We start from the raw sequence: 22496 nt of genomic DNA on the forward strand, positions 1-22496 counted from the left end.
TCACTTGTTTTTCATGAAAGGAGCGACTTCGGTGGGTAATTTCAAACAATGTTGCCGTGTGTTGCTATGATATCTTGCTTGATTTGTCTAAACGGTAATGGTTTATATGACGCAATGCCGGCAAGGCCGGAGCCGCCACAACGCCGGTGAGGACTGATGATAACGACAATAGTCCCAAGCCTTTCCAGTTGATTCCTTCCATCATGCTTGGTATTTCCATGTTCTCCCCCACCCCCCTCCCCTCCAAATTCCCGCAGTTGATGATATGATGAACAAAACCCAGTCAGTCAAGTTGCCTCCTTCGCCGCCCCGAGTCTAAAAGAGAAAACCTTGCCCCTCCGTTTTTTTCTCAGCCCCGCGACCTGAGAAATCCCATATGAGAATGAAAATATACAATGTGTCCACAAGAGACACAACCCGAAAAGGAAAAGCGAAAGCTGTTGCCCAAGATCATGGGATGTTGGTAACCAAGCTGGCATCCAGCTGGTGATGGAGACACCAACAATGTGTTTGATGATCCCCTCCCCCTCGTTTTCTCCACGCACGCCCCCTGGCCGTCGCCCCCCCCCCCCCCCCTCTTTCACAACCCAAAGGCCTGTCTAGTTGGGCGTCGGGCTAGCGTTTCCGCCGATGGTGCTGCTGTGATTGGCGCTGCTATTGTCCTTGTTGACGTTCTTGCGCTTGCACTTGTCGTGCAAAAGATGGCCGTTGCGGGCGGTGGTGCGCGTGAACTCGGCGCCGCAGTTGGGGCACGTCGCCTTGGCGGCCTGGCCCGACTTCTCTCGTTGGTGCCGCAGCAGGTTGCTAAAGGTCGAAAACTGCCGCCCGTTGCAGCCGTGGTCCCAGCATTGAGGCTTGGGCCGGCTATGGACTATCCGCACCTGTCCGCTCAGTTCGGGCCCGGGAATGAGAGCCGGCGGTGCTGGGTAAATGTTCAGACTCGGATCCGACGTCAGCGGCCTGCTATGCACCGAACCGTTAGCCAGCCCCTCCTTTTCCCTCCTCAATGTTTCCCGCTCCTCCACTTACCCATACTGCGACGGCAAGCCCGGCGAGGCGGACGGCGGATATCCGTACTCAGGGGGAAGATACGGTTGCGAGTACGAGCTGGGGTACACGCTGGATTGGCTCTGGTCGGAGAGCGCCGGGCTGTAAGACGGAAGGAAATGAGGCGCTGAGGGCTCGGTAAGAAGCGAGAGGGGTGCTGGAGCCGTCGTGTACACAGGCATGCTCGGGGATGCTGTCGTCATGTCCGACAGAGGAGTGGAGGCTGCCGAGTAGACGGAGGACGATGCACTCTCGGCTCTCCGACTGCGTGCCTGGAGCTTGGACTGGTGTCGTGCTTGGTCCCTCTGACGCTTCAGTTCTCGCTGTTCTGGCGTAAGGACGATCCGGGGCGGACTGGCTGTCCCCGCGCGCGATCCGCAGGGAGGGCTGAGGCTCGCTTCGGAAGCGTAAGATTGAAGATCCGGAGGTAGTAGAGAATTTCCAGAGTGCATGACTACGACCCTATTAGCGCCCCCTCCCCCCAAAAGAATTATCACTTCCTCGGGAAGACCGGGGATTTCAAGGGGAATCAACATACCCGGCCAGGTGCCAAAGGATCTGGGGCCCATTGCAAAGGCTGGATCGTATGAAGCGGCAACGGTGCTGTTGGTGACGAGGGACGTTAGTGTTGCGCGTGGGTAACGCAAAGCCGTGACCGCATACCTCATTGTGGCGTCTGTCCCGATCGATTGAAGTCCGGGAGATGGTGCTGAAGCTTCGTGTCGATGATCCGAGGGATCTACTCGGAGCAACGGCGTCTCTGAAGGCTGTGCCTGTCCCTCCTCGAGCCACTGGGTGCGTGAGGCTGCGGCTCCGTCGCTGAGAGAGGCAAAAGACGGCTGGTGCCGAGGCAAGGGCGTGGATAGGTAGGCAGGGGTCTGCGTTAGGCTCGGACGGAGGTAGCCGGGTGAGGCGAGTCCCTGCGAGGATGGCGGTCGGCTGTTGGTATAATAAGACCCGGTCTCGTAGGCCGGCGGCTCGGCGTGCTGGAGTGTGGGTAGGAACCCTTCGGCCGTTGACACTCCACTATCGGATGGTGACCTGGCGTCGCGTGAGTAACTGTCGTCGTTGTTTTGGGCCGAAGATGCCGGGTTCATCTCTTCTTTTTGATGTTCCTTGCGGGGCGGTTGAATATACATGCATGACAGCCTGGAAGGAGAGGGGGAGAGTCCCACGTACTGGAATGGTCAGGCACTGGTGGTGGTGCTCCTGACGAAGGTGAAAACGTATATGGGACGAGAGGGATAGTGACTAGGGAGGGTGATATCTGGGATGATGGCTACGTATTTAAGACGACCTTCTACTGTCCAATGCACATCGTCTCGAATGTCGTTGAAGAAGGCCCGGAGCTAGGCTTATAAGTTGCGTCTCTCCACAATGCTCTGGCGCCCTGGTGGGACCCGGGAGGGGAACCAACGAAGGGGGCAATGGAACGCCGTTAGCAAGGGTCAATGGGGGGTGTGCTGCAACGTTCTTTGAGCGTGGCCCTGGTGCCCCGAGCATTGAATGCTGGTGAGCAAACGCGCGCCGGGGGGGGGGGGGGGGTGAGACGAAGAGATGGGTTGCATGCGCCAGCGGCCATGCTCATGACAGACATGACAGGGGGTCAGGCCCAAAGGTCCCACACCCATCCTCTCTCGCGGCCTGTAACCTAGCTGCTTCAGTCGATAGGGGATTATGTGGACTGCTGTCAAATCACGTTACGTTGCTGGGTGATAGAACGCGGCATCAAGTCATGCCCGGGGTGGATTGTCTTGGCCTCGGACTGCAGCGGGCATCGACGGGACGGGAGGCAGGGATGGACTTCTACAGACGGAGAACTTGTCAAGACACTTCTGGGTTCTCCTGCTTATTGTGCAAGCCTGCCGTGCTGTGTACACAGCAATCGCACAATAGCGCTGCTTTGGCAGGGTCTTTCTCGAACGGGAGAGACATGAGCAAGGCTTGTGGTTCTGCGAGGGTCCGAAACGACTGTGGTGGCTGTTCTTCTAGGCTCCAGCATTTCTCGGATTAACTCGTGGACGTGCTGCGCCGCTCACCATGGCTCTTGGCCACATGAATGAGCAAATGTGCCGCGGCCAAGCCAGGGCAGTCATGCCCCAGAGGTGCAGCCGACCTTCCAAAGGCCTCGCCATCGGGGGAGACGAGACTAGCTCGTGTACTGCGTACCGTTCTGACCGTCCCTGGCACTACCGTGCTTCCCGCAGCAGCCGATGTCTCTTCGGGATCCCGTAAAACCGGCCCGTCACGATGGGTGCTCCTCGGTTCCTGGCGGCCGTTTGCTCGCCCCTTGCAAGCGTGGTTTGTGCTCAACTCCGGCTCGGTGTCTTCCAGGGTCAGACTGGGGTCATTCTGGACAGGGGCCTCAGACCAAAAGTGCCACCGAGTCTCCGATTGAGCGTCCATCACGATCTCCGTGCGTTGCACTGTACTCAGGCACAGTCGGGCGGTGGAATCAGGTTTAGCGGGGCAGAGGTCGCGGGTGCCGGGGGCATTCCCGGCAGATTGGGGGCCGCAAACAAATCCATCAAAACCATAAACGGAGACTTGAAGGGTGGGGGGCGCAAAGTTGGCCTTGAAAGCAAAGCCCAAGGTTCAAGAGTTGGAGGCGTTGCTGAGACCTCATGGCCAACATGAGATGTGGCGGTTAATGTGTAACTACTTTGGTGTGCAGCAGGGCAAAAGAGCAGGCTGAAAAAAGGCAAGAAACGGGGGCGGGGCAAACTTGGGGAGTTGGGGAGAGAAGCTTGGTGCGCTCGGGCAGTTCGGGCAGCTCGGGAGCTTGGAAGGGGGACGACGAAGCTTCTCCATCAGAACGGAAGCGTCGAAGGATTCGAAACCCTGTCGGTTGGTTACCACTTCCCGGTTTGATGCATACACGTCAGTATTCATCTTGGATTGGCGGTTATGTTCGTTACCGCGCTAGTTGAGCATCGAAGCGCCAAGATTGGCCAATCGAGCGCCTCAGGCACAGAGGGCGCACGAACCACATGGCGACAAGGGGCCAATAAGAAAGCTCGATCGGCTGCGCGCGGATGGTGTATAGTACGTATAACGGTAGTACAAGCAGACGACCGGGAGGCATGGATGTTCTTTTCAGCTCAACTTCTCCAAGCCCCAAGCCGTCCGGCGCAGCTAGACCACTATGCTCTGCAAGGCCTTCTTGAGAGGCTCTTCCCACGCTCAGCAGCAGCCGATAACATCTGCTCCGGACTTGTCGACGGTCTTCCCCGAAGCGCCTTCGTACCCGAGGCATGGGACGGCTGGGTCCGGCACAGCAAACGCCTCTCCGTGGCATCTTCCACAGCTGCAGCAACAGCCATTGCCCCAAGTCCACAGCGTGGTTTGCCGTTTTATGGGTTTGACTGGGTTTTGAGGCCGCTGGAACTACAAACACTCTTGTGCACTCCCACGGAGAGACCCCTACGATACTTCTCTTTCCCCCCTGCCTGCTTATTCTTCACGTAGTCCCGTGCCCAGACAAAAGGCTGTCCCTGTGCTGTACGCGTGTTCAGGCAAGCCCTCACAGCCTCGGAGACTTCTTGTGGTGTATCGGATCTGCAGATGGGGGTTGTTCCAATCTGACACATGCCCGGGGCGCCCGCGCCTCTCTTGTGTGCGTTTATTGCTCCTCCCGGGGCCTGGATGTCTGCTCGTGGGGGCCAGGCTTACACAGTAGAAGCACGACGCAAAGGACCCGCGCCTACTAACTAGCGCTGACTAGAGCGCTCTAGAAATCAAGCAGGTGGGTCCGCGGGTTCTTTTTGAGCTTCGTGCTTTGTTTCCACGTAAGACCGCACACACGGGTCTGCCAGGAGACATTCTGGGAGGAAGTCAAGCACCGGACCGGCCAGGCCTTGGCCATCGAGGCCGACGCATTTGGGCGGGACCATTCAAATAGGTACGATTCAATCATGACAGGAGAGCAAAAACGGCATAACTATTTGGCAAAGAGAGAAACCCCGGCATCATACTATACTATAGAGGTCCGTCCAAGCCTTCGATACAACAGGGAGGTAGGCAGGTGCCTTAGCGTGCCGGGCCTCTTGCATGACTTCGGACCAGCGCCAGATTCATCCCGGTACTTGCATGCCCACTGTGCAGCCCACCAACATCCATACAGGGAGCACAGTGTTTTGTTTCAACGCCTATCAACACTTCGCACGGTTCCAGTCCGCCAATTCAGCCCCCGCCACGTGCCCGTCCGGGCCGCATAGGTGGTCCTGGGGCAAGGTGACGGTTCTCGACGCGCTGTTTGGTCCGAGTAGCCTCAGGAAGCAACCCGGAATGAGGTCTGTTCGCATCCTTGTGGGGCTTTGGGCGGCTTGCTTGCGGTTGGATGTTCCCTCGGATCATTGGGCCCTACATACACCGTAGGCCGATTCTCGCGAGGAGGCTGATGGGACAGCAACGACACTGCCAATTTCGGTTTGGCGCGCTTTTATTCTGTTGCCTGATGGTACGCAGTACATACGGTAACTACATACTAGTAACTATCTGGGGAGGCAGTGTGGCGCGTGTCCAGCCGCGTGTACCGTCATCGTCATATCCATCCCGGAAGCACGCGCCGATCTCAGATATGTAGGTATCGGATCCATTTCATCCTGGAACCTTGGATCGCGGCGGCACAAGGGGTCTACTGTGTACTTTGAAACCGATCTACGCCCTTCGTGAACAAGATGGCGGTGTTCGATGGAGAATGTCTCGTCACCGACCTGCAAGGGTTGCACGTCACCTCTCAGGAAGCACATCGAGATGACAAATATAGCTCACCAACACTCGCCGTTTCTTGCCTCCCCGGCCCAACGCAACCACCTCCGTTGGGTCTCTCCTACAAAGTTCTTCGCTGCCCGCACTTCTCTGACCCTCGTACGTACTTTGATGCAGCTCTTTTGAGAAACCACCCCGACGTTGCCATGTGCACCTCCCCCATCCCACTCACTGCCCCGACCTCTCTCCTGCATGTCGTCTGCAAAGCAAGACGTTGGTCCAGAGACACGACCCTTGGACCCTACCTGTGGCTGCACGTCTGGCGGCTAATGAACCCAATGATGGGTTGTTGGAGCCCATCCCAGAGGTGTATGTACACAAAGCACAGTTGGGGGCCAATTAGCCCGAAAGGCCCACCACATGGGGCTCACTCACATCGCCGCTGGCCCGGTCTGGGAACCTGGGAACCCCGTCTTGATTGGCCCAGTTCCGCGTTTGTCAAAGCACGCTTGCCATCGGGGTCGGCGATGCGGATTGTCTCCGGCTCCAGAGCAACGGTGATCTCGGCTGCGTCTTGTCACGGTGTTCGGGTCACACAGAGCAGAAGGCTGCGAGAAGCACGCGCTCCAAGAAAACCCTCCAAAACATATAAGTCGTTTCATGCGCCTGTGCTGTGAAGCATATCGCCAGAGCGAAGGCGGTTCGTAATGCCATCTCGCTTCGTTCAGGATGGCACCGTGTCAAACCCCCGAGTCCGCCGAAGAAATGGCATTGGCAAAGGCCCGATACGTCCGTTTGCCGCAACGGCCGCTCGGAGTCGGGTTCGATCAGGAAGCCACGCCACCAGAAGCCGAGGCGGTTGAGCGGTGTGCTTTGTCAGAATTACGGAGCCAGCGACGGCAGGTGAATCAAACGGGCAGGAAACCTCTCCCTCTCCGCATTCTCCTCCTCAACCATGCCAACGCCGCAAGGGTGCATCCAGACTGCAGCAGCTCACAAGCCCTAGGCCGCCTGTTCTCAAGTCAAAATCCACCAGAGAGGCCATCTCCTGTCGTTGGAGCCCTCTGGCCGCTGCCGGCTCTCACATCCATTTCTGTGTGGCCAGCCCGTCTCCTCATCTCCTCGCTGCCTGCACGCCGCAGCATCTTGCCAACGCTCACCGACCTGTCAAGGTCTCCTCTTCAGGTTGTACGGAATGGCTTGCAAGCGACCCGCGCAAGCTGTGATCGCGGTTGGGGCCTGCGCCCGCTGCATTGCTCAACCATGCTGGAGTATCACCCTGTTGTTGGCAGACCATGCTGCCTGTTGGTCCAGAAACCCTTCAAGGCGAATGACCGAGGCGTCGGATCGCCGCTCGCTCGCGCAAACGATAGAAACCGAACCCACCCGGCTGCTGCCACGCCACCCTTCGTACCAGCTCGGCCTCTTACGCTCGTTCGCTCTCTCCCAGGAGTTCCCCGGGGCGGGTAGGTATCTCTGGGCAGGGGGGGGGGGGGGGGGGGCCGCGATCATCGCATCGAGTGGTAAGGTTGCTTGCTAAACAAGGCAACGAAATGCCCCTGCAGCTGGCTCTCGCACCTCATCTCGTCTGGACTCGCTGCGGAAATCTCCGTCGTCATCCCGGCCGTCACTTCACCGAGAGATCTCCTGCCCCGGAGCGAACCCCATCCTTTTGGGACCGATGCATGAAAAAAAAAAAAGCGGTCTTCGTTGCATCCTCTGCGTCGTTTCGATGTCTCCCATGTGGGGAAGCGAAGGCTGTCCCAACTCGCAAAGCTTAGCGGTGAAACGTCGTCGCCATTGTAAAAATCCCGATCCCTGGCATCCCCGCCGCGCCAAACCCCCATCCAACCGATCGTCTTGGAGTGCATGTACACTATGTACAAGTAAGCTTGCCCCTGCTTCATCTGGCGCCCATCTTGATTCGGAAAGGAACATCCGTAACGCCACCAGGGACTTGAGCATGGACAAACAACCGAGCTCGTAGGTTTGGGGATCAACGCGTGGCCCCGCCGTAAGAGGCAAACGAGCGAGTGTGAAAGGCCGGGTTCTTGACGCTCCATTCCACCCGCTATTGCAGGTTGTCATCATCCCCTGGCCCTGGACTGGGTGGCGTTGATACGGGACAGGTTTGTGGTCTGCGGCTCAACTGCCACGAGCTCCAGCCGAACGAAACCTCCTTGGGTTGTGACCCGCGCCGCACCCGTCTGACATGACCTTGTCTGTGGCTATGCAAGGTCGGCGAATGACAACCGTCCGGACCTTGTTCCCGAGGGTGGCCGCCAGAAACGAGGCGGCAAGATGGGGACGGGTGGCTCCACACGCCATGGAGATCTCCATGGGCACAGGCCATGCTCGGATCTTGTTGCGAGCGTCTGCGCGGTCGACGCCTGCCGTCAGCTCACATCTCCTGCGTGTGCTTCTTTTTGGCGCTCCCACGCACCCCTCCTCCCCTCACGCAGGCAAGAGGCGTTTCCGTTCAGCATTGCAACAGACGTCTGGTGCTCCCATTGGGGGGCCGCTGCCCTCGTGTGATGCAAGATCCGCAAGGTTGTGTGTCAGCCGCCAAGGCGGCCCTCCACGTTCACTCCTCCATCTTGTTCTCTTCCCCTCCGCCTGACCTCCTGGCTTGCGAGTCCGGGGCGGTGGAGTTTGGCGGATGTGCTCAGCTTTTAGCGGCTGACTGTGCCGTGGGTCTACCTTCGGGCATCAATCAAGCCTTGCATGGGGGGTTCTGTCCGCAGGTAGATTCTATCGGACTTTGGCTTGCGGGGTGGGAAGCAAGCCTACCTGATCCTCCCGCAACGGAAGAGACGCAAGGATGAACAAGGTTCGGAATCCCGTGCTTCTCGTCATTGTGTCACGCTCGATACTCAAAGACTTTCCCTCTCAATCGCACCACCCAGCCCCTGAGAACAAAAGCAAGAGCCCGTTTCATGAGCGGCCTGATGTCCTTTTGCAGATATTCACCTCCCTCAGCTATTATATGCTCATATGCTACTGGAGATGTAGACGTATTGGCCTGTTTGAGAGCACCGTGTCGTGCGTTGCACCGTTTCGCTGCTCCAGATCCTGTCCCATCCCCATTTGTAGTTCTTGATGCTCTTCTAGGGGTCTATCAAGATTCCCGTTACACAGCATTTGGCCCTTGGAGTTGATGACGTTCCGCGCACCACCGGTGACGCGGAGGCCGCTGCACGGGCCGTGTTGTCGTGGTGTGTGGGAGGGCTCCCGACCTTTGCAAGATGGACGCGGACATTGAAGGACACACAACCACGTGGTCGGCGTGGAACATGATATCGAACAGGAGTTTTTAATGGCTGAGACGGTGTTATCATCACCAATCAATATATAGTTTGGGGATATTTATGGATCGTCTCATTCAACCACACCATAATAACCTTACTCTGGTAACTTGCTGACTGCATCGAAACTCCATTTTCATTTCTACAACCATCTCTACCTTGGTAGCTTTGTGTGGAATAAAAGAGATTCCTGCAGCTTGGCTCCCATCCATTGTATACTCAGCAAGCAACGGCATCCATAGCAATGTCAGACTCACGCACCGAGTGCTCACGTGGGGAAGTACAGAGCGGTTGTGAAACGCTGCCGCGCGCCCCCGGCATTGCGTCGCAGACCATTATGACGGCGAGGTGACACTCTTTTATTCTTCGGTGATGGAAGTTTGTAGTAATGGAGTCAATGAGCGCTGGTGACGTTGTGTTGAGAGAGAGAAGCAGCCGTTGCGAAACGGAGAGACCCGGTTAGGAGATGACCATCACATCTGCATTGCCGTCCGCAACCAACCGTCTGCTGGGTACAGCTCCATGGTGAGTTGGAGATGGAACTGGGAACTGAAGTTGCGAACAACAAGTTGGACTTCATGTCAACATTGGCCGCAGGTTGTCCTGGATGTGGCCACGCCAGGCACTTGGTGACGTGATCACGGTCAAGGCATCTCACAAAACAACATACCCACCCTACCTTCATGGAGGGTCTGGAATTTCCGTTGTCGTGGGCTTGCCGGGAAAGGCATCCATTTTCGACGAGATCAAACTTTTTGCAAATGCTTAGTCGGCCCGGAGCTGCGAAGGATTCGACACCATGCTCCAGGCCCACGGCGTCGCCGGTGGATCAAAGGCCAAGTCGCCCCCTGAATGATCGACGAAACAACCTGCCGACGGATTTTGTCACATTTCACGAGATATGGCCGCAAGACAAGAACCATCAAAACGCTAGATACACCTCCGATATCGACACCGAACCCCATCATGACCGCCGCAGTCTGTCTGCCCGGGACCCCTCTCCCCAAGGAACGCCTCAAAGCCACCTCGCCCATTGTGGCGTGCGTACCGTACCGGTGGGAAAAAAAGGGTGACGGAGAGCGCAGCACAGGGCAAGCATGAAACATCAACCAGATCAGCTTGACCACAATTCCAAGCCCCCGTCCAAGGAGGACAGGGCGGGGTGGGAGTGGGAAGCGGCACGGAATCGCGGGCCTCGCAACGTGCTTGTCCAGCCCACGGTTGATGGGGATACGGCTGCAGCCAGGACATGGCAACAGCCATCAAGTCATCTTTCCCAGATGGATTGAGCGTCGTAGTCGGGTGGTCGGTGACCCGGTACGGTATGGCACGGCAGCGGGAGAGAGCACATGCGCGATGCATGATGTGTCTCCTTGCTTGAATCCATCTGCCGTGCCGCGGAGTCTCCCTCCGCTGCCACCTCCGCGTGCGGCCCTTTTTGTAAAGGCAGATACCACATGCCAACGCGCGCGCAGGGCCCAGCAGCCAGTCATACGAGCTGTAGCGCGCGGTATCCAGGAGACAGGACTGAACGACAGGATGGCCGCTCTCGTTGCTTGCTTACAACGTTACATGAGAACCGGCTTTCTCCAGCTGTCGAGACTCAAGAACTTGTCTCCTTCTCGTACAGGGCATGAGGCATGTCGTTTTTGTGCCCCTGTCTTGACTCGAGCGAGACTCCATGTGCGGCGGCTAGCGGCATAGCAAGGGTGTTTCGGCCCTGCCCCTCTCTCCTCCATCCTCCGCACGCATGCGGTAGGTGGGATAGATAATCCATCGGCAACTATTGCGAGCGTCATGTCCGAGCTTTGCTCACGTACCATCTTGAGGCTGGGGTTGCGGTGTTTCGATCCATCTGCCCCTTGATGCGTCGTCCTCTGCCACTCCTCAACAACTTCCTCTTGCCGTTCTTTTCGGTCCCGTTTTCCAGAACCAATGACTCCTTTCGGGACCGAGATGCGGTCCAGGCTCTGAGGGACCCCTGTTTGCGGCTGTCTGGACTCTGGAAACGCTTTGGTATCTGGCCGAATGAAGGGGCGTGTATCATAGGAGCGCTTAGGTACTTACTCTGCAGTTTCCTTTCAGGGGATATTCTGCTGCCTGGATGAAGCTACTACGAACAATGCCGAGTCAGCCAGAGACAAAACTGCTGTGCTGGCACATCTATTATCAACAGCCCCGGTGACGACCGGGCTGAAGCTTCATGGTCTTACAACGGCTAACTCTGTATCCTCGAGCAGGCCTACCGCCCAGCCACTGAATCCTGCTGTCTCCTTCCCGCTCAGATCCCTTTACAGTACGAGGGACAACATCCGTTCAAGACTTCTAGAACGACGACGAGGAAACCCCAGACATTGCCGTTTCGCGCCCCATCAGCCACGCCGCAATCCTTAGGCCGGGTCCCGAAGGAACTGCGCAGGTGAACCCAGCACCCTTTTTAGAGTTCACATTGTGACGGGAACCCCATGACGGATCTTTGTCTGCGGCAAAGCCCCGGGTTCCATCCTGTGCCGCCATTCTGAAGAGGCAATGCGCGACGCTCAGACTCGGCCTTTCATCATCCCCTTGGGTGATGGCCCCCTGAATAGCCATGTTGTGGTCCAAAAAAAGATGTCTTGTCAGCGACTGGCGCCCATTCTAGTAGGCGTCAACAGTATCAATCAAGCTAGTAGTGCTTCATGCAAGCATTTCATGTTATTATGGCGTAGTCGGTTTTAGGACCTCCGGGTGTCCCGTCGGACCACGTTTCTGCCCAGGCCTGCTTACGGGATGGAAGGCGAAACCCGAAGGATTCAGCATATCACTGCCGGTGCGTCTACGTACCATATCCAACCATGTACACGTACACGCCCTGGGTCTCCGACAAAAAGTCGAACAAAGATATCCCCTCGGTCATTTTCCGGGTGGTCTCAAGGTATGGGAGTATCTCGCGTCCTGTTCAACTCATAGCTATCACTATCTGGTTCTTCTGGATGGACGTCGCGGTGTGCGTTAGAGCACCATAGAATGCATTTATGAACTCTGACAGTAGAAATAATGCTGCCTAGACAGGTTCCAAAGGTTATATTGTATTCTCTTCGTATGACATATAGGACTGTTCTTTCTACGCCGGAAGTCCAGACTACCTGTCGCTCACTTATCGCTCAGCCAGCTTGCTCAGATAAAACAATCCACAGCCCGATCGGCTCCCAACTTCAACCAGGCCAAGCAGCCCAGACCGGATCAAAAAGGCCAGTAAAACAAGCAAAAAAAGAGCAAAAAAAGAAAAGAAAAATGAGAAAAGAAGACAGAAAAAGCAGACGCCAGGATAAAGTCAACCACCCCGTAGCCGTGTCCCCTAGCCCATATTCTGTACCCAATATCCCGTGAACCATGGGCCATTGCTGTCCTTGACCGTCCATTCACCTCTCCTGATAGCCCGTGCCTAGTTCCCAGCCTTCACACCGTTCCTATCCCTCTAGTTGCCATAATATCTCTTGGGTATCAATCTACCGTCCTTCTTTAACCCGTCTGAACCCGATTCAAATCCAAGACGAAAAGCATGCTTCCTGTGCCCCACGCCATTCACAACCTCCCGTGCCTCGCCCGGAAGATAGCCACCTTATCCTCATAAAACAATATCTCCCTCAGTTTCAAGCGAACACCAGCGCGGCCGGGGCTGACAAACTTCTCTTCATCCTCGTTCTCAACCTCCTCGTCATCGTTGTCATCGCCATGGCCAGCCCTCTTGGGGGTAGCTACCTGATCATTCCCGACGTTCCCATCGTTGACAGGGGGATCGGGTACAGCCGGGGGTGGCATCGCGACCAACGACTCCTCGGTATCCTCTCCTTGTTGATCTTGTTCCACCACCTCCTCCTCCTCCAGCCCACTCTCTCCCTGTTCTTGGACCTGATTCAACTCCAAAACGACAGCAGCTGTAGGGCTAGGGAAGACGCTCCCATTCTGGACGGCGTTGTCGACGTCTGCCACGTCCGCATCCACGGCATCATCGTTCTCGCTGGGAACGGCAGCCTCGCCATCGCCATCCTCCTCGACATCTTCCTCCGCGGCGATGTCCATATTGATATCCACCGCCACCCCTTCCGCACCAGTTCCACTCCCGCCACCACCCTCAACAATTTCCAAACCCTGCATGCCCATCATAGCATTCGCCAGCGCGTTGGGATCGGTAAAAGGTCCCAAGTTTTGGTCATCTGTGCTCTCACTGCTGTCGCTCGAGTAGTCGTTGATATCGTCAATGTCATCATAGTTATCCAACTCGACAATCTCAAAGCACTTGGGGCCCGCGCCGAGGTAGCGCAAGGGGACTTCAGGGCGGAGGGAGACAATGTCAACCACTTGCTGGGCAACCTCTTGCGGGGCGTAACCGCTGGTGGGGTAGCCGGTAAGATGGCGAATATGGAGGGAGCGGAGTTGGGCTAGGTTGGGGAGGCGCTGGAGGAAGAGGTGCTGTCTTCAAGGTCAGTACATATCCACAAGGAGAAAACAAGTGGCCGGAATGTGCGACGTACCCATGCCTTGTACTCGAACGAGACGGCCAGCTCGCGCAAGCTCATCATGCGGCCGCTGGTGAGGTAGAGCACGATGGACTTAGGGAGGGCCCACTGGCGCCAATGAGCACTGTCGCTGACAACCTTGGCGGAGCTGTCAATGAGCAACCTGCGAAGGCTGGCATGGTGCCTCTTGATAGCGTTCTTGAAGATGATGTCAAGAGGGAGCGGGTGGTGGCCGCGACGACGGTCATGTAGGAACAGGTCTTCGAGTGAGTTGGGGGCAAGGGTTTCCTTGATGAGGGTAATGAGCGACATGGTCGTCTTGTCAGTGTGGATAGATTTGAGGGCAAGGCGGTATTGCAGTGAGCCTTTCTCGGGCGCGCTTCCATGTGACCAACGGCGGGTAGAGCTTGGGTGGAACACCTTGTGCAGCATTTTCCAGAGTCCCTCGCTGTGCGGGCATTCGAGCAGCGTGATTCTTGTCAGAACGGACCAGTCGAAGGCATACCGAAGGACGTGTAAGGATAGAGCAACGCGGTCAAGTTCAAGTGTTTGCAGCTTCAAGACACCGTCCATGGGTTTGTGACAGGGTGGTTGTGTTGGCGTCTTCTGCGAATCCGCGTCTTCCAGTGCTGCGGCCTCGTCCTCTTGCTCTGCAACGCTTGACATATCGGGGACAGCCACCTTCTCCTGTACGCGACGCTTCTTGATATCGTAGATTCTCCCAACCAGAACCCCGAGGACGCCTCCCAGTCGCCTTTCGCCGATTGTGCTCCCGCCAGGCCACCGCGCCTCATGGTCGACCTGTTTGACAATGGGGCCATCCCAAGCCTGGGCAAAGTCCTTCCGCGCCCCGCTGAGCGAGATGCCGACGCGGAGCTCCTGGAGCACGTGCTTGGAGCGCTCGATGAGAACGGCCATCTCATCGAGGTAGCCGATCTCGTCAATATCCAGAACGGTGAGGTTCTTGAGCGGCGGGAGGATGCTGAAGGTGGGATACTCGCCAGGGTAGTCGGAATACCGGCGCAACGGGGGCGGTGGAGGTGGATGGATCATACCGGCAGGCAGCATTATGCCAACCGAAGTCAGCTGGCTCCCGTGCGGGATCCGCGAAGCCGTACCATGGGCGATGAGAGAAGGATCGCGCTGCACGCCGGGACGGCGCGTGTTGTCGTGCCAGCGCACCCACACGGTTGCCAGCTTACACGTGTTGTCGGGCTGGTGATCCAGAGAGGCGAGAGCCTCAAAGACACGCGACAACACACCCGTGGGCATGTCCCAAACGAACGACTCGAGGTTCTTCATCTTGGAGACGGCGGTAGCCACAAGGGTGCCGAGCATCTTTCCGCTTTCTTTATACACGGCGTACTCCTCCACCCACTCCTCCGGGCCGTTGCCCAGAGAGAACTTTCGAGTGTAATGGGCATAGTCGGCTTCGAGAAGCTTTGAGGAGGGAGGAGCATTGGGGCGTGTAAGCTTGCTCACAGTACGGGCAAAAGCACTCCCAACGCACAGAGTTGACAGGCCGTAGGTGAGAGCGTCGACACATGTGGTGTCGGTTTCGGGAAGGCCAGGCACGGGCCATACTATGTCGAAGCGCGAGTAAATGTGGGGGATGGCGAGGCGGTAGAGGGCTGAATGGGTTCGCGCAAGAGCAGCCAGGTCATTAGTGTGCCATATCTGTGATGGGGATTAGAGGTAGCCGGGAGATTTGCTGTGGGTCACCACTTGCCTCATTGACAATCAGTTGGAGGATGTCAACCGGAAGATCCAGCAGACGGAGGGGATGCTTCTCCTCGATGACTGGCAGCACCTTTTGCGCTTTTGTTCGCACGTGGTGGTCAACAGGTTCCTTTCTCGACACAATCGGAAGATACACCACGGATTGGGAGTCCATCATGGCGGAGCCGTTGGTCAGCCCAGCAGAGCTGTAGCAAGCCGTCGTCTAAGAACTCGTGTCCTCTTATGAGGAGCAAGACAGGCAGTAGAAAGAAGTGACTTGATTAAAAAGGCGCCGAGGGCCGTTACTCTGAGACCTGTTGTCGAGGATGATCGGCGCGCAGCAGTATGAGTTTGGAACGGGAATCTTGGAGGTGAAGGTCAAGTGCAGTTGAAGCAAATTTGATGAGGATGCTGGTGGTGTTGGTGATATTGGGTGAAGTGGTCACTAGGAGATGCAGACAAAGGACCGAGTCTTAGGAGACTTGATTGTACGGCAGTAGAGGAGCTAGGTGGTGGGGAGGAGACGGAGATTGCCCAAGTGAGAGAGGTGGATTGGTGGTGTGTTAGACTTGGTGGCTATTATGGTAATGGAGCGAGACGAGATGGAGAGATGAGGTTGATGATGCCCATGCCCACGGCCAGTTTGCAGAATGTATGCTTCCGGACAGTGGCTTGCGGCGCACCTGCCGGCTTGACTGTTTGCTGTTTGCCCCGACCTGGAAGGGAGTTTCCTCTTTGCGGAGGGAGAACCAAGCTAATAACTATCCGTCTCGGAAGGGAGCAAGCAGCAGATGCACCTGACAGTTGAGTTGAGGGCGGGGGACGGGACGGAAGAGAGAGGGGCCCTTTTCTCCCCGCAGCACGTAACCCCACTTGCCATTTCTGACACCAGCAGAACAGTCATGGCGGGAGCTGCCATCTGAGAGAGACAGAGAGACGTAAGAGGTTGAGAAAGTCCCGGTCCGATCCAGCCCATGTTTATCGTGAGCGTTGCATCTAAAGACCACTTCCAGAAGGCTAATGAAATTGCCCAATCCCTATGACTTCCAACCCGAAACGGGAAGATCCACGCGGAAAGAGGCAGGATGCAGTGGTTGCTCCACCAGGCTTCCCATTCCGTGTGTTCAGGCCAGTCCCGGCCTGCTGGTACTGAGTGACCTTCTCCAACCCCACTCTATCGTGACTCCACTGTAGCTGTGAAGGTTGGGCCCGGTGTTAGCTTGAAGATGCTCCATCCCAGCCTGGCCCGGGCATCGTCATAGCAAACTTGAGAGAGGTGTAGGCGACTTGGAAGTGTTACACGACATTGAGCCAGCTGGCCCTGGAGGTTTTCAGACCGCAAAAGAGCAGCTCGCCCATTACCTCAACGCAAACCCGACCTTAAGAGTGAGGTCCCCCCCCCAATTACCCCTCCACCCATTGGCACGCCTGCCATCCCGCGCTCCGCGTCGTCTTCTGGCCTCCCCGCGTTGCATCGTGCCGTGCCAGGTGTCGAACGAGAACAGCGCCCAAGAATCCCCTGCGCGCATAAAGCGTCTTTCACTTAAGGCAATTAGAACCTGATTTTCCATGTAATTTGTTTCGCTGACGCCTGCGTTTCTTCTTGACTTCTTGAGAATATATACACTGCGAAACCCCTCCCTCCCGTCTCCGTCCAAAACCACCGATCTCCATTTTGCATCGCCCTCGTCCGCTGCCCCTGGCGCCAGCGACGCATCCTTGTTGCAGAACGCTTGGCGCGGCTGCGAGCTCCCCGCGGCTTTGTGTTCCCTCCGGCCTTGTGCTGGTCACTTTCGTCATCTCTGCCCGACCTCGTTGCTTTCTGCCTGCGCTATCACACCACAACGCGCGTCATTTGGGCTCCCCCAAACTCAAAACACCACGTTGCCCATAGCCGGGGTGAGTTTCTGCTTCTCGAGTTTTGAGGAGGTCGATCCTGCAACCGTGTCATGCACAGTTCGCTGGGAGTTCTTCAGCCTATTGCCCCTCCCTGAGCTGCTGGTTGTCTTTCAGCATGGCGAACTCCTCGTGACCGGTATCCGAGCTGACCAGAACGCACCGCACTTTCTAGGTACTGCGCCCTGTTGCTCGTCGACCACCTGCTTGCACTGCTTTGGGCGACAGCATACCATACGATCGCGCATTCACTTGGACCGTCCACCCCGCCATACGACCACAAACACCGCATTGCCACAAATTTAGCCTCTTCCATCCGCCCGGACCCGAGAATCCGACGTCATGGCCAACTTTATAGTAGAGCTCTGGGAATCCATCTTCACCCCAGGCCCGACCCCGACCTTGCTGGTGGCCACCAACGTCACCTTCGCCGCCCTGCAGCTCGTCCTGGCCCTGCTCCTGTACGCTACCTTCAGCGTCCACTTCTTCGTGCTGTCGGTGCTATGCGCCGGGCTCTGGGGTGCCATCAACTGGTTCGCCCGCGAGCTGCAGGAGCACCAGCGTCAGGAGGAAGAAAAGAAGCGCCGCGCCTCGGCTGCGCGGCCACCTGCGGCAGCGAGCTCGTCCGACGACGAGAGCGAGACCGAGGTGGAGGCCAAAGCTGTCAAGACGACGAGATCCTCCACGGCGAGCCTGCGCAAGTCGGCACCACCGCAGGAATCAGCGCCAGCTCCGCCAGCTTCGGTGGCGGCCAAGCAACCCGCGGCGGGAGTTAGCTCGGTGGTGGAGCCAACGGAGGCCCGGGGTGAGCTGAAGCTGAGGAACGTGGACGAGGAGCTGAGCCAGAGTCAGGGCGTCAGGAGTAACGCGAGTACTGAGGATGAGTGGGAGAAGGTATCGGAGAACGAGAAGGACAAATAGATGAGGGTGCGGGGAAGGGGAGAAGCGGGGTGAGGGGAGCGGTTGATGCTGCGCTGCACCTGTACATAGGAGGGGAGTCGAGCCGGAAGTGCTCGCCCGGGTGTGTGGCTAATTACCATGGATTTATTTGCATATCTGGATGAATCAGGTGGAAGATACCCATAAGGCATGGCTGTACCCACGCCGTAACCACCTATTTGCTCAAGTACCTACCTAGCTATGATCTCGGTGGCTGAAGCCTCCTGCCGCTGCGATGGCGCGGGGAAAGGGGGGGGGGGGGAGGGGGGAATTGACTTGGTGTCGCACCCATGACATCTGCCCAGAATCGAGGGTTTGGGTTACGCCAAAAGTGGGTCGGGAAGATTTCTCGTAACGTTACGGTAAAGATCCGGTCTCCATTTCAAGCTGTGAAATTTCGGGGGCCTTGGCAATCAACCGCTGCTGTGGATCTTCGCGACCTTCACCTTCACGTTGCTCCAGCTTCCAGTTTACATACCTAGCCAGCCCAACAATATCGCAACCTCGGATCTCTGGACCAGCGCATCGCAGACCATCCCGGTACCCGGACAATACCCCTCCCCGATTACGTTTACCACCGATTGAATCTCTGGAGCAGACATTCCGTCTGCCCTCTCCAAACCCATCAAGATGAAGCTCGTCAGGTGAGCAAGCACCAACCCCCAACCTACATCATCAAGGCTTCCTCCTCCTCCTCTCCCTTCTCCTCCAGACCTTATCCCCTAACCCTCCGTCTCCCAACAGGTTTCTCATGAAATGCACCAACGAAACCGTCACCATTGAGCTCAAAAACGGCACCATCGTCCACGGCACCATCGCCTCCGTCTCGCCGCAGATGAACACGGCCCTGCGCAACGTCAAGATGACGCCCAAGGGCCAGGAGCCGATTTCGCTCGAGACGCTCAACGTCCGCGGAAGCACCATCCGTTACTACATCCTTCCCGACTCGTTGCCGCTGGATACCCTGCTCATTGACGACGCGCCGAAGCCGAAGAACAAGGCCCGCAAGGAGGCGGAGCGTGGAGGCCGCGGTAGGGGCAGGGGCGGGAGGGGACGCGGTGGGAGGGGCGGAAGGGGGAGGGGGAGGGGGTTCTGAGTCGAAAGCATGCAGAAATATCAGAAGGGAGCGGGAGGGGCGTAGGGAAGGGCAAGGGCTCGGGCGCGCGTTGTGGTGGCCTGTTGGGTTGTCGTGGCGTCGACGCGCCCGCCATCGGCATCTTTGTTCGTTCTGTCTATCGAAGCGACTTCGGTTCGGTCAACCTCATCTTGGAAGGGGACGCTTGTTTCGGCTGGTACAAAGGGCGATACAGGGTTGGGATTTCTTTTTTTTATCGGCACATCAAGACGGTACATACAAACAACACACATCGGGCTCCTTGGCGACGCGCGACCGATCCATTCGAGGCGACATTGCGTCGCGGAGGAAAAGCCGGTATGCTGGACTGTCTGGACGGTTGTTGGATGGGGCCTTGACGGTGACACCCCGTCTCGGAGAGAGATGGGAGTTGGTATGGCCACGGCAACGTATGAGGGATGCTCGGATTGCTTCCCGTCTGGAGGCTCACCCACCGATCAGCCCGAAAAGCAACGTCCTTGAGCCTAGATGTCCTCTACGTCGCGGACTGCCATGCTGTGGCGAGGAAGTAATAGAGCTGTGGACGACCGATGAGAAAAGAAACCAAAGCAGCGGAGGCTCGCAACGCGCAGAATGACAACTTGGAACCAATCGCCCTACAGATGCTGTCTTTGCCGGAGAGATGGTTTTGCCATGATTGAAGCTCAGATGTCCGTCCCGTGCAAGCACCTAGATGCCTCGACACGTTTTGGAGCCGTCGTGGCCCATAGATAGAAAGCTACGCCACCGCCCTCCAGATCCTCACAATCTGCAACCTCTCCCACCCCGCCTTGTTCCCGCTGCTCCCTACCGTCTCGGCCATCCACCTTCCCCCGTCGCTTTCCCAGGCCCTCACCCGCGCCTTGACCTCCTCCGGCCGGTTCTGCGCGCAGAGCAGCACGTACGCCACGCCCCTTTGCGACAAAATGTCGGGAACCGCGGCCAGGAGCCGGTCCGTCACCTCCATGCCGTCGCGGCCGCCCGCGTAGGCGAGGGCGAGGAGGGTGGAGTCTTGGGCATAGGTTGTTTTGGGGACAGGTTTCCTCTTGCCCGAATCGTCGTTCGTGGTGGCGACGGCGGGGGTGGCCGCCGCAGGATCGGCCAGCTCCTTGGGGAGTGTTGGGAGCTCGTCGGTTGGCACGTACGGCGGGTTGAAGACCAGCACGTCGACGGCACCGGGACGGAGGGGAGAGGCGAGGTCGCCTTGGGCGGTGGCGAGGAGGCGTCCTGATTTCCTATTCCTCGTGTTTTGCGTCCTCCCCTCTCCCTCGGCCTCGCCATTGTTCTCGCCGTCCCTTTTCCCCACCTCACCCTCCGCCGCCGCCTCCTCCTCCTCTTCGGCCTCCTTCACAGCCCTCCTCACCGTCTCTTTCGCCGCCTCGCACGCAAACCAGTTCACATCCACGCCCAGCGTCAACACATCAGAACGGCCAAACAGGGTTGCGGCGTGGGCCGTCAAGAAGGCCAGTACGACGCCCGAGCCGGGGCCGACTTCGAGAAGAAGCGGGGTTGGCGAGGAGGTGGGAAACCGGTCTGATAAGAAGGATGTCTCAGAGTCTTGAGAGAAGGTGTCGAGCAGGAGAAAGGAGTCTTCGGCAGGCTCGTAGACGCGGGAGTACGGGACGTGGGAGGTTGAAGGGGTAGGGAGCATTTTTTTTCTTTCTTGATGAGCTTCTTTGTTCTTGTGCGGTCTCTTTGTTTTGGCTGTTGATTTGAGGGGGAAGGGTTTACAAAAGGAAACTGGTTATGATTTCTGGTGGCAATTTCAGACTTGGATGGCCGAAGGTTGGGTTGTGTGATGTTGAAGTGAAGAGAGTTTTGATGTTGGCGTTGTGAAATTTGAGAGGGGTTGGTGGGGCACGTCAAAAGCTGTGTAAGTCAACAACCATGGGTCACCAAAGGCCAGCTGGTTTCTCCTCTGAGGGATCTTTACAGAATGAAGAGAACCCTGATAAAAATAACATTGAGATGACCTGATTCAAGGTTGTCTACTATCATGTTCAGGAATCTCCTCTGCGCCCATCCCACAACGACGGCACGATGCCTCTAAAGGGTCCAAGGACCCTTGAACTTCTTATAGCCTAGATAGAAAAGGGTCTGCGTCTGCAATCCCCCCTTGGATGTTAACTCTGAGAAGGTGTTGATTCCCGGATGCTCACGTTGCTCGTTGAATCGTATATATCAGTCACAGAGAGATGGTGGAATGACCATCCATCCACCCAGCTTCCCCTTTGGACGACCCCTGCCTGTCCTCTTTTCCTCTCCCCCTCTCACATAATACAGCACATCACATCAATCCCAGGATCCGACCTGCTTGGCCCTAGACCCCAGCGGAACCCATACCTGACCGACGTGACAAGACGGGTTTGGTTGCGATCATAGTCTCCCTTCAAGTCGCTGGGTTCTGTCAGCCTCAGGGTAGCCCGAGGGAATCGATAACTTTAGATCGAGCAACAGCTACAAAGGGAAGACTCACCACTTTGGGCACCTCTCCCCATGTGCCACCAGCCGCGGAGGATCCGGCCGGAGCTGGCCATCCATGAAGGTTGGGCAGTTGTTGAAGCCCATGCCGGGGTAGCAAGGCGTTGTGATGCTGGCCCAGCGGTGTTTGCAGTCTAGTGACATCGTTCAGCCAATGTCTCGTTTGATGTCTCGTCTGATCGGAACCAAGATGAGGGACGACACGGGGGCTCATTGATCCGCCTGTGCTGGTGGACGTACGGAAGTCGCGGTAATGAGTGACCTGACACATCTTAGGTCCTTGATCAGTATTTCGTGGTTTTCGTTGAGTTTTTGGTGATTTCTGAGGGCTCATGAACCATCTTAAGCTCAACTACTTTGGTTGTTCGGGTTTCGAATTCGTTGTTGTTGTGCTGTCGCAAAGAGACATCATCTCAGGAAGGTTCTCCTGGAGAAGGGCTTTTAAGTCACAACCCGTGAAGAGCAAACATCTCAACGTAACTGACGAGTTCCTCAAGCCCCCCCCCCCCCCCCATTTGTCTATAGTCGGCGTGCAACTAGTAGTCCACGTTTAGGTCTGACTCTGATGGACTCCAAAAAACATTCTTCTGTATATGTGCCGTGTACCTTACGCAGACAAGACTGTCATGCCGAGTGGTATGCTCCCCGACGCCAACCATGCTGTGCTTCAAAGAAGAAAAAGGAAGAAAAGAAAAGAAACAACAAAAAAGAACCTATCCTTTCCAGCCACCCCCTGATCATTGCTTTGACATGAACAATCCCAGCCTACCTCGTGTAGGTACCTAG

At 56.9% G+C, this 22496-nt stretch overlaps 5 protein-coding genes across 5 annotated transcripts; 2 read left to right on the forward strand and 3 right to left on the reverse strand.

The window, feature by feature from the left end:
* Positions 1 to 599: 599 nt before the first annotated feature.
* Positions 600 to 1715, reverse strand: VTJ83DRAFT_5957 (uncharacterized protein; the record flags this gene model as incomplete). Its single annotated transcript, XM_071012614.1, has 4 exons — positions 600 to 963; positions 1030 to 1501; positions 1586 to 1650; positions 1711 to 1715. 4 exons carry the CDS (start codon positions 1713 to 1715, stop codon positions 600 to 602), a joined length of 906 nt encoding a protein of 301 aa, XP_070865332.1.
* Positions 1716 to 12626: 10911 nt separating this feature from the next.
* Positions 12627 to 15458, reverse strand: VTJ83DRAFT_5958 (uncharacterized protein; the record flags this gene model as incomplete). The annotated part of the gene is made up of 3 exons (XM_071012615.1): positions 12627 to 13514; positions 13577 to 15238; positions 15291 to 15458. 3 exons carry the CDS (start codon positions 15456 to 15458, stop codon positions 12627 to 12629), a joined length of 2718 nt encoding a protein of 905 aa, XP_070865333.1.
* A 2060-nt stretch (positions 15459 to 17518) lies between these two features.
* VTJ83DRAFT_5959 (uncharacterized protein) lies at positions 17519 to 18097 on the forward strand (the record flags this gene model as incomplete). Its single annotated transcript, XM_071012616.1, has 1 exon — positions 17519 to 18097. One exon carries the CDS (start codon positions 17519 to 17521, stop codon positions 18095 to 18097), a length of 579 nt encoding a protein of 192 aa, XP_070865334.1.
* A 648-nt stretch (positions 18098 to 18745) lies between these two features.
* Positions 18746 to 19211, forward strand: VTJ83DRAFT_5960 (uncharacterized protein; the record flags this gene model as incomplete). The annotated part of the gene is made up of 2 exons (XM_071012618.1): positions 18746 to 18759; positions 18860 to 19211. The coding sequence occupies 2 exons, from the start codon at positions 18746 to 18748 to the stop codon at positions 19209 to 19211; spliced, it is 366 nt and encodes a 121-aa protein (XP_070865335.1).
* A 757-nt stretch (positions 19212 to 19968) lies between these two features.
* VTJ83DRAFT_5961 (uncharacterized protein) lies at positions 19969 to 20880 on the reverse strand (the record flags this gene model as incomplete). Its single annotated transcript, XM_071012619.1, has 1 exon — positions 19969 to 20880. The coding sequence occupies one exon, from the start codon at positions 20878 to 20880 to the stop codon at positions 19969 to 19971; it is 912 nt and encodes a 303-aa protein (XP_070865336.1).
* Between the last annotated feature and the right edge of the window lie 1616 nt (positions 20881 to 22496).

The sequence above is a fragment of the Remersonia thermophila genome, chromosome 5, assembly GCF_042764415.1.
Source record: "Remersonia thermophila strain ATCC 22073 chromosome 5, whole genome shotgun sequence".
Classification (NCBI taxonomy): domain Eukaryota; kingdom Fungi; phylum Ascomycota; class Sordariomycetes; order Sordariales; family Chaetomiaceae; genus Remersonia; species Remersonia thermophila.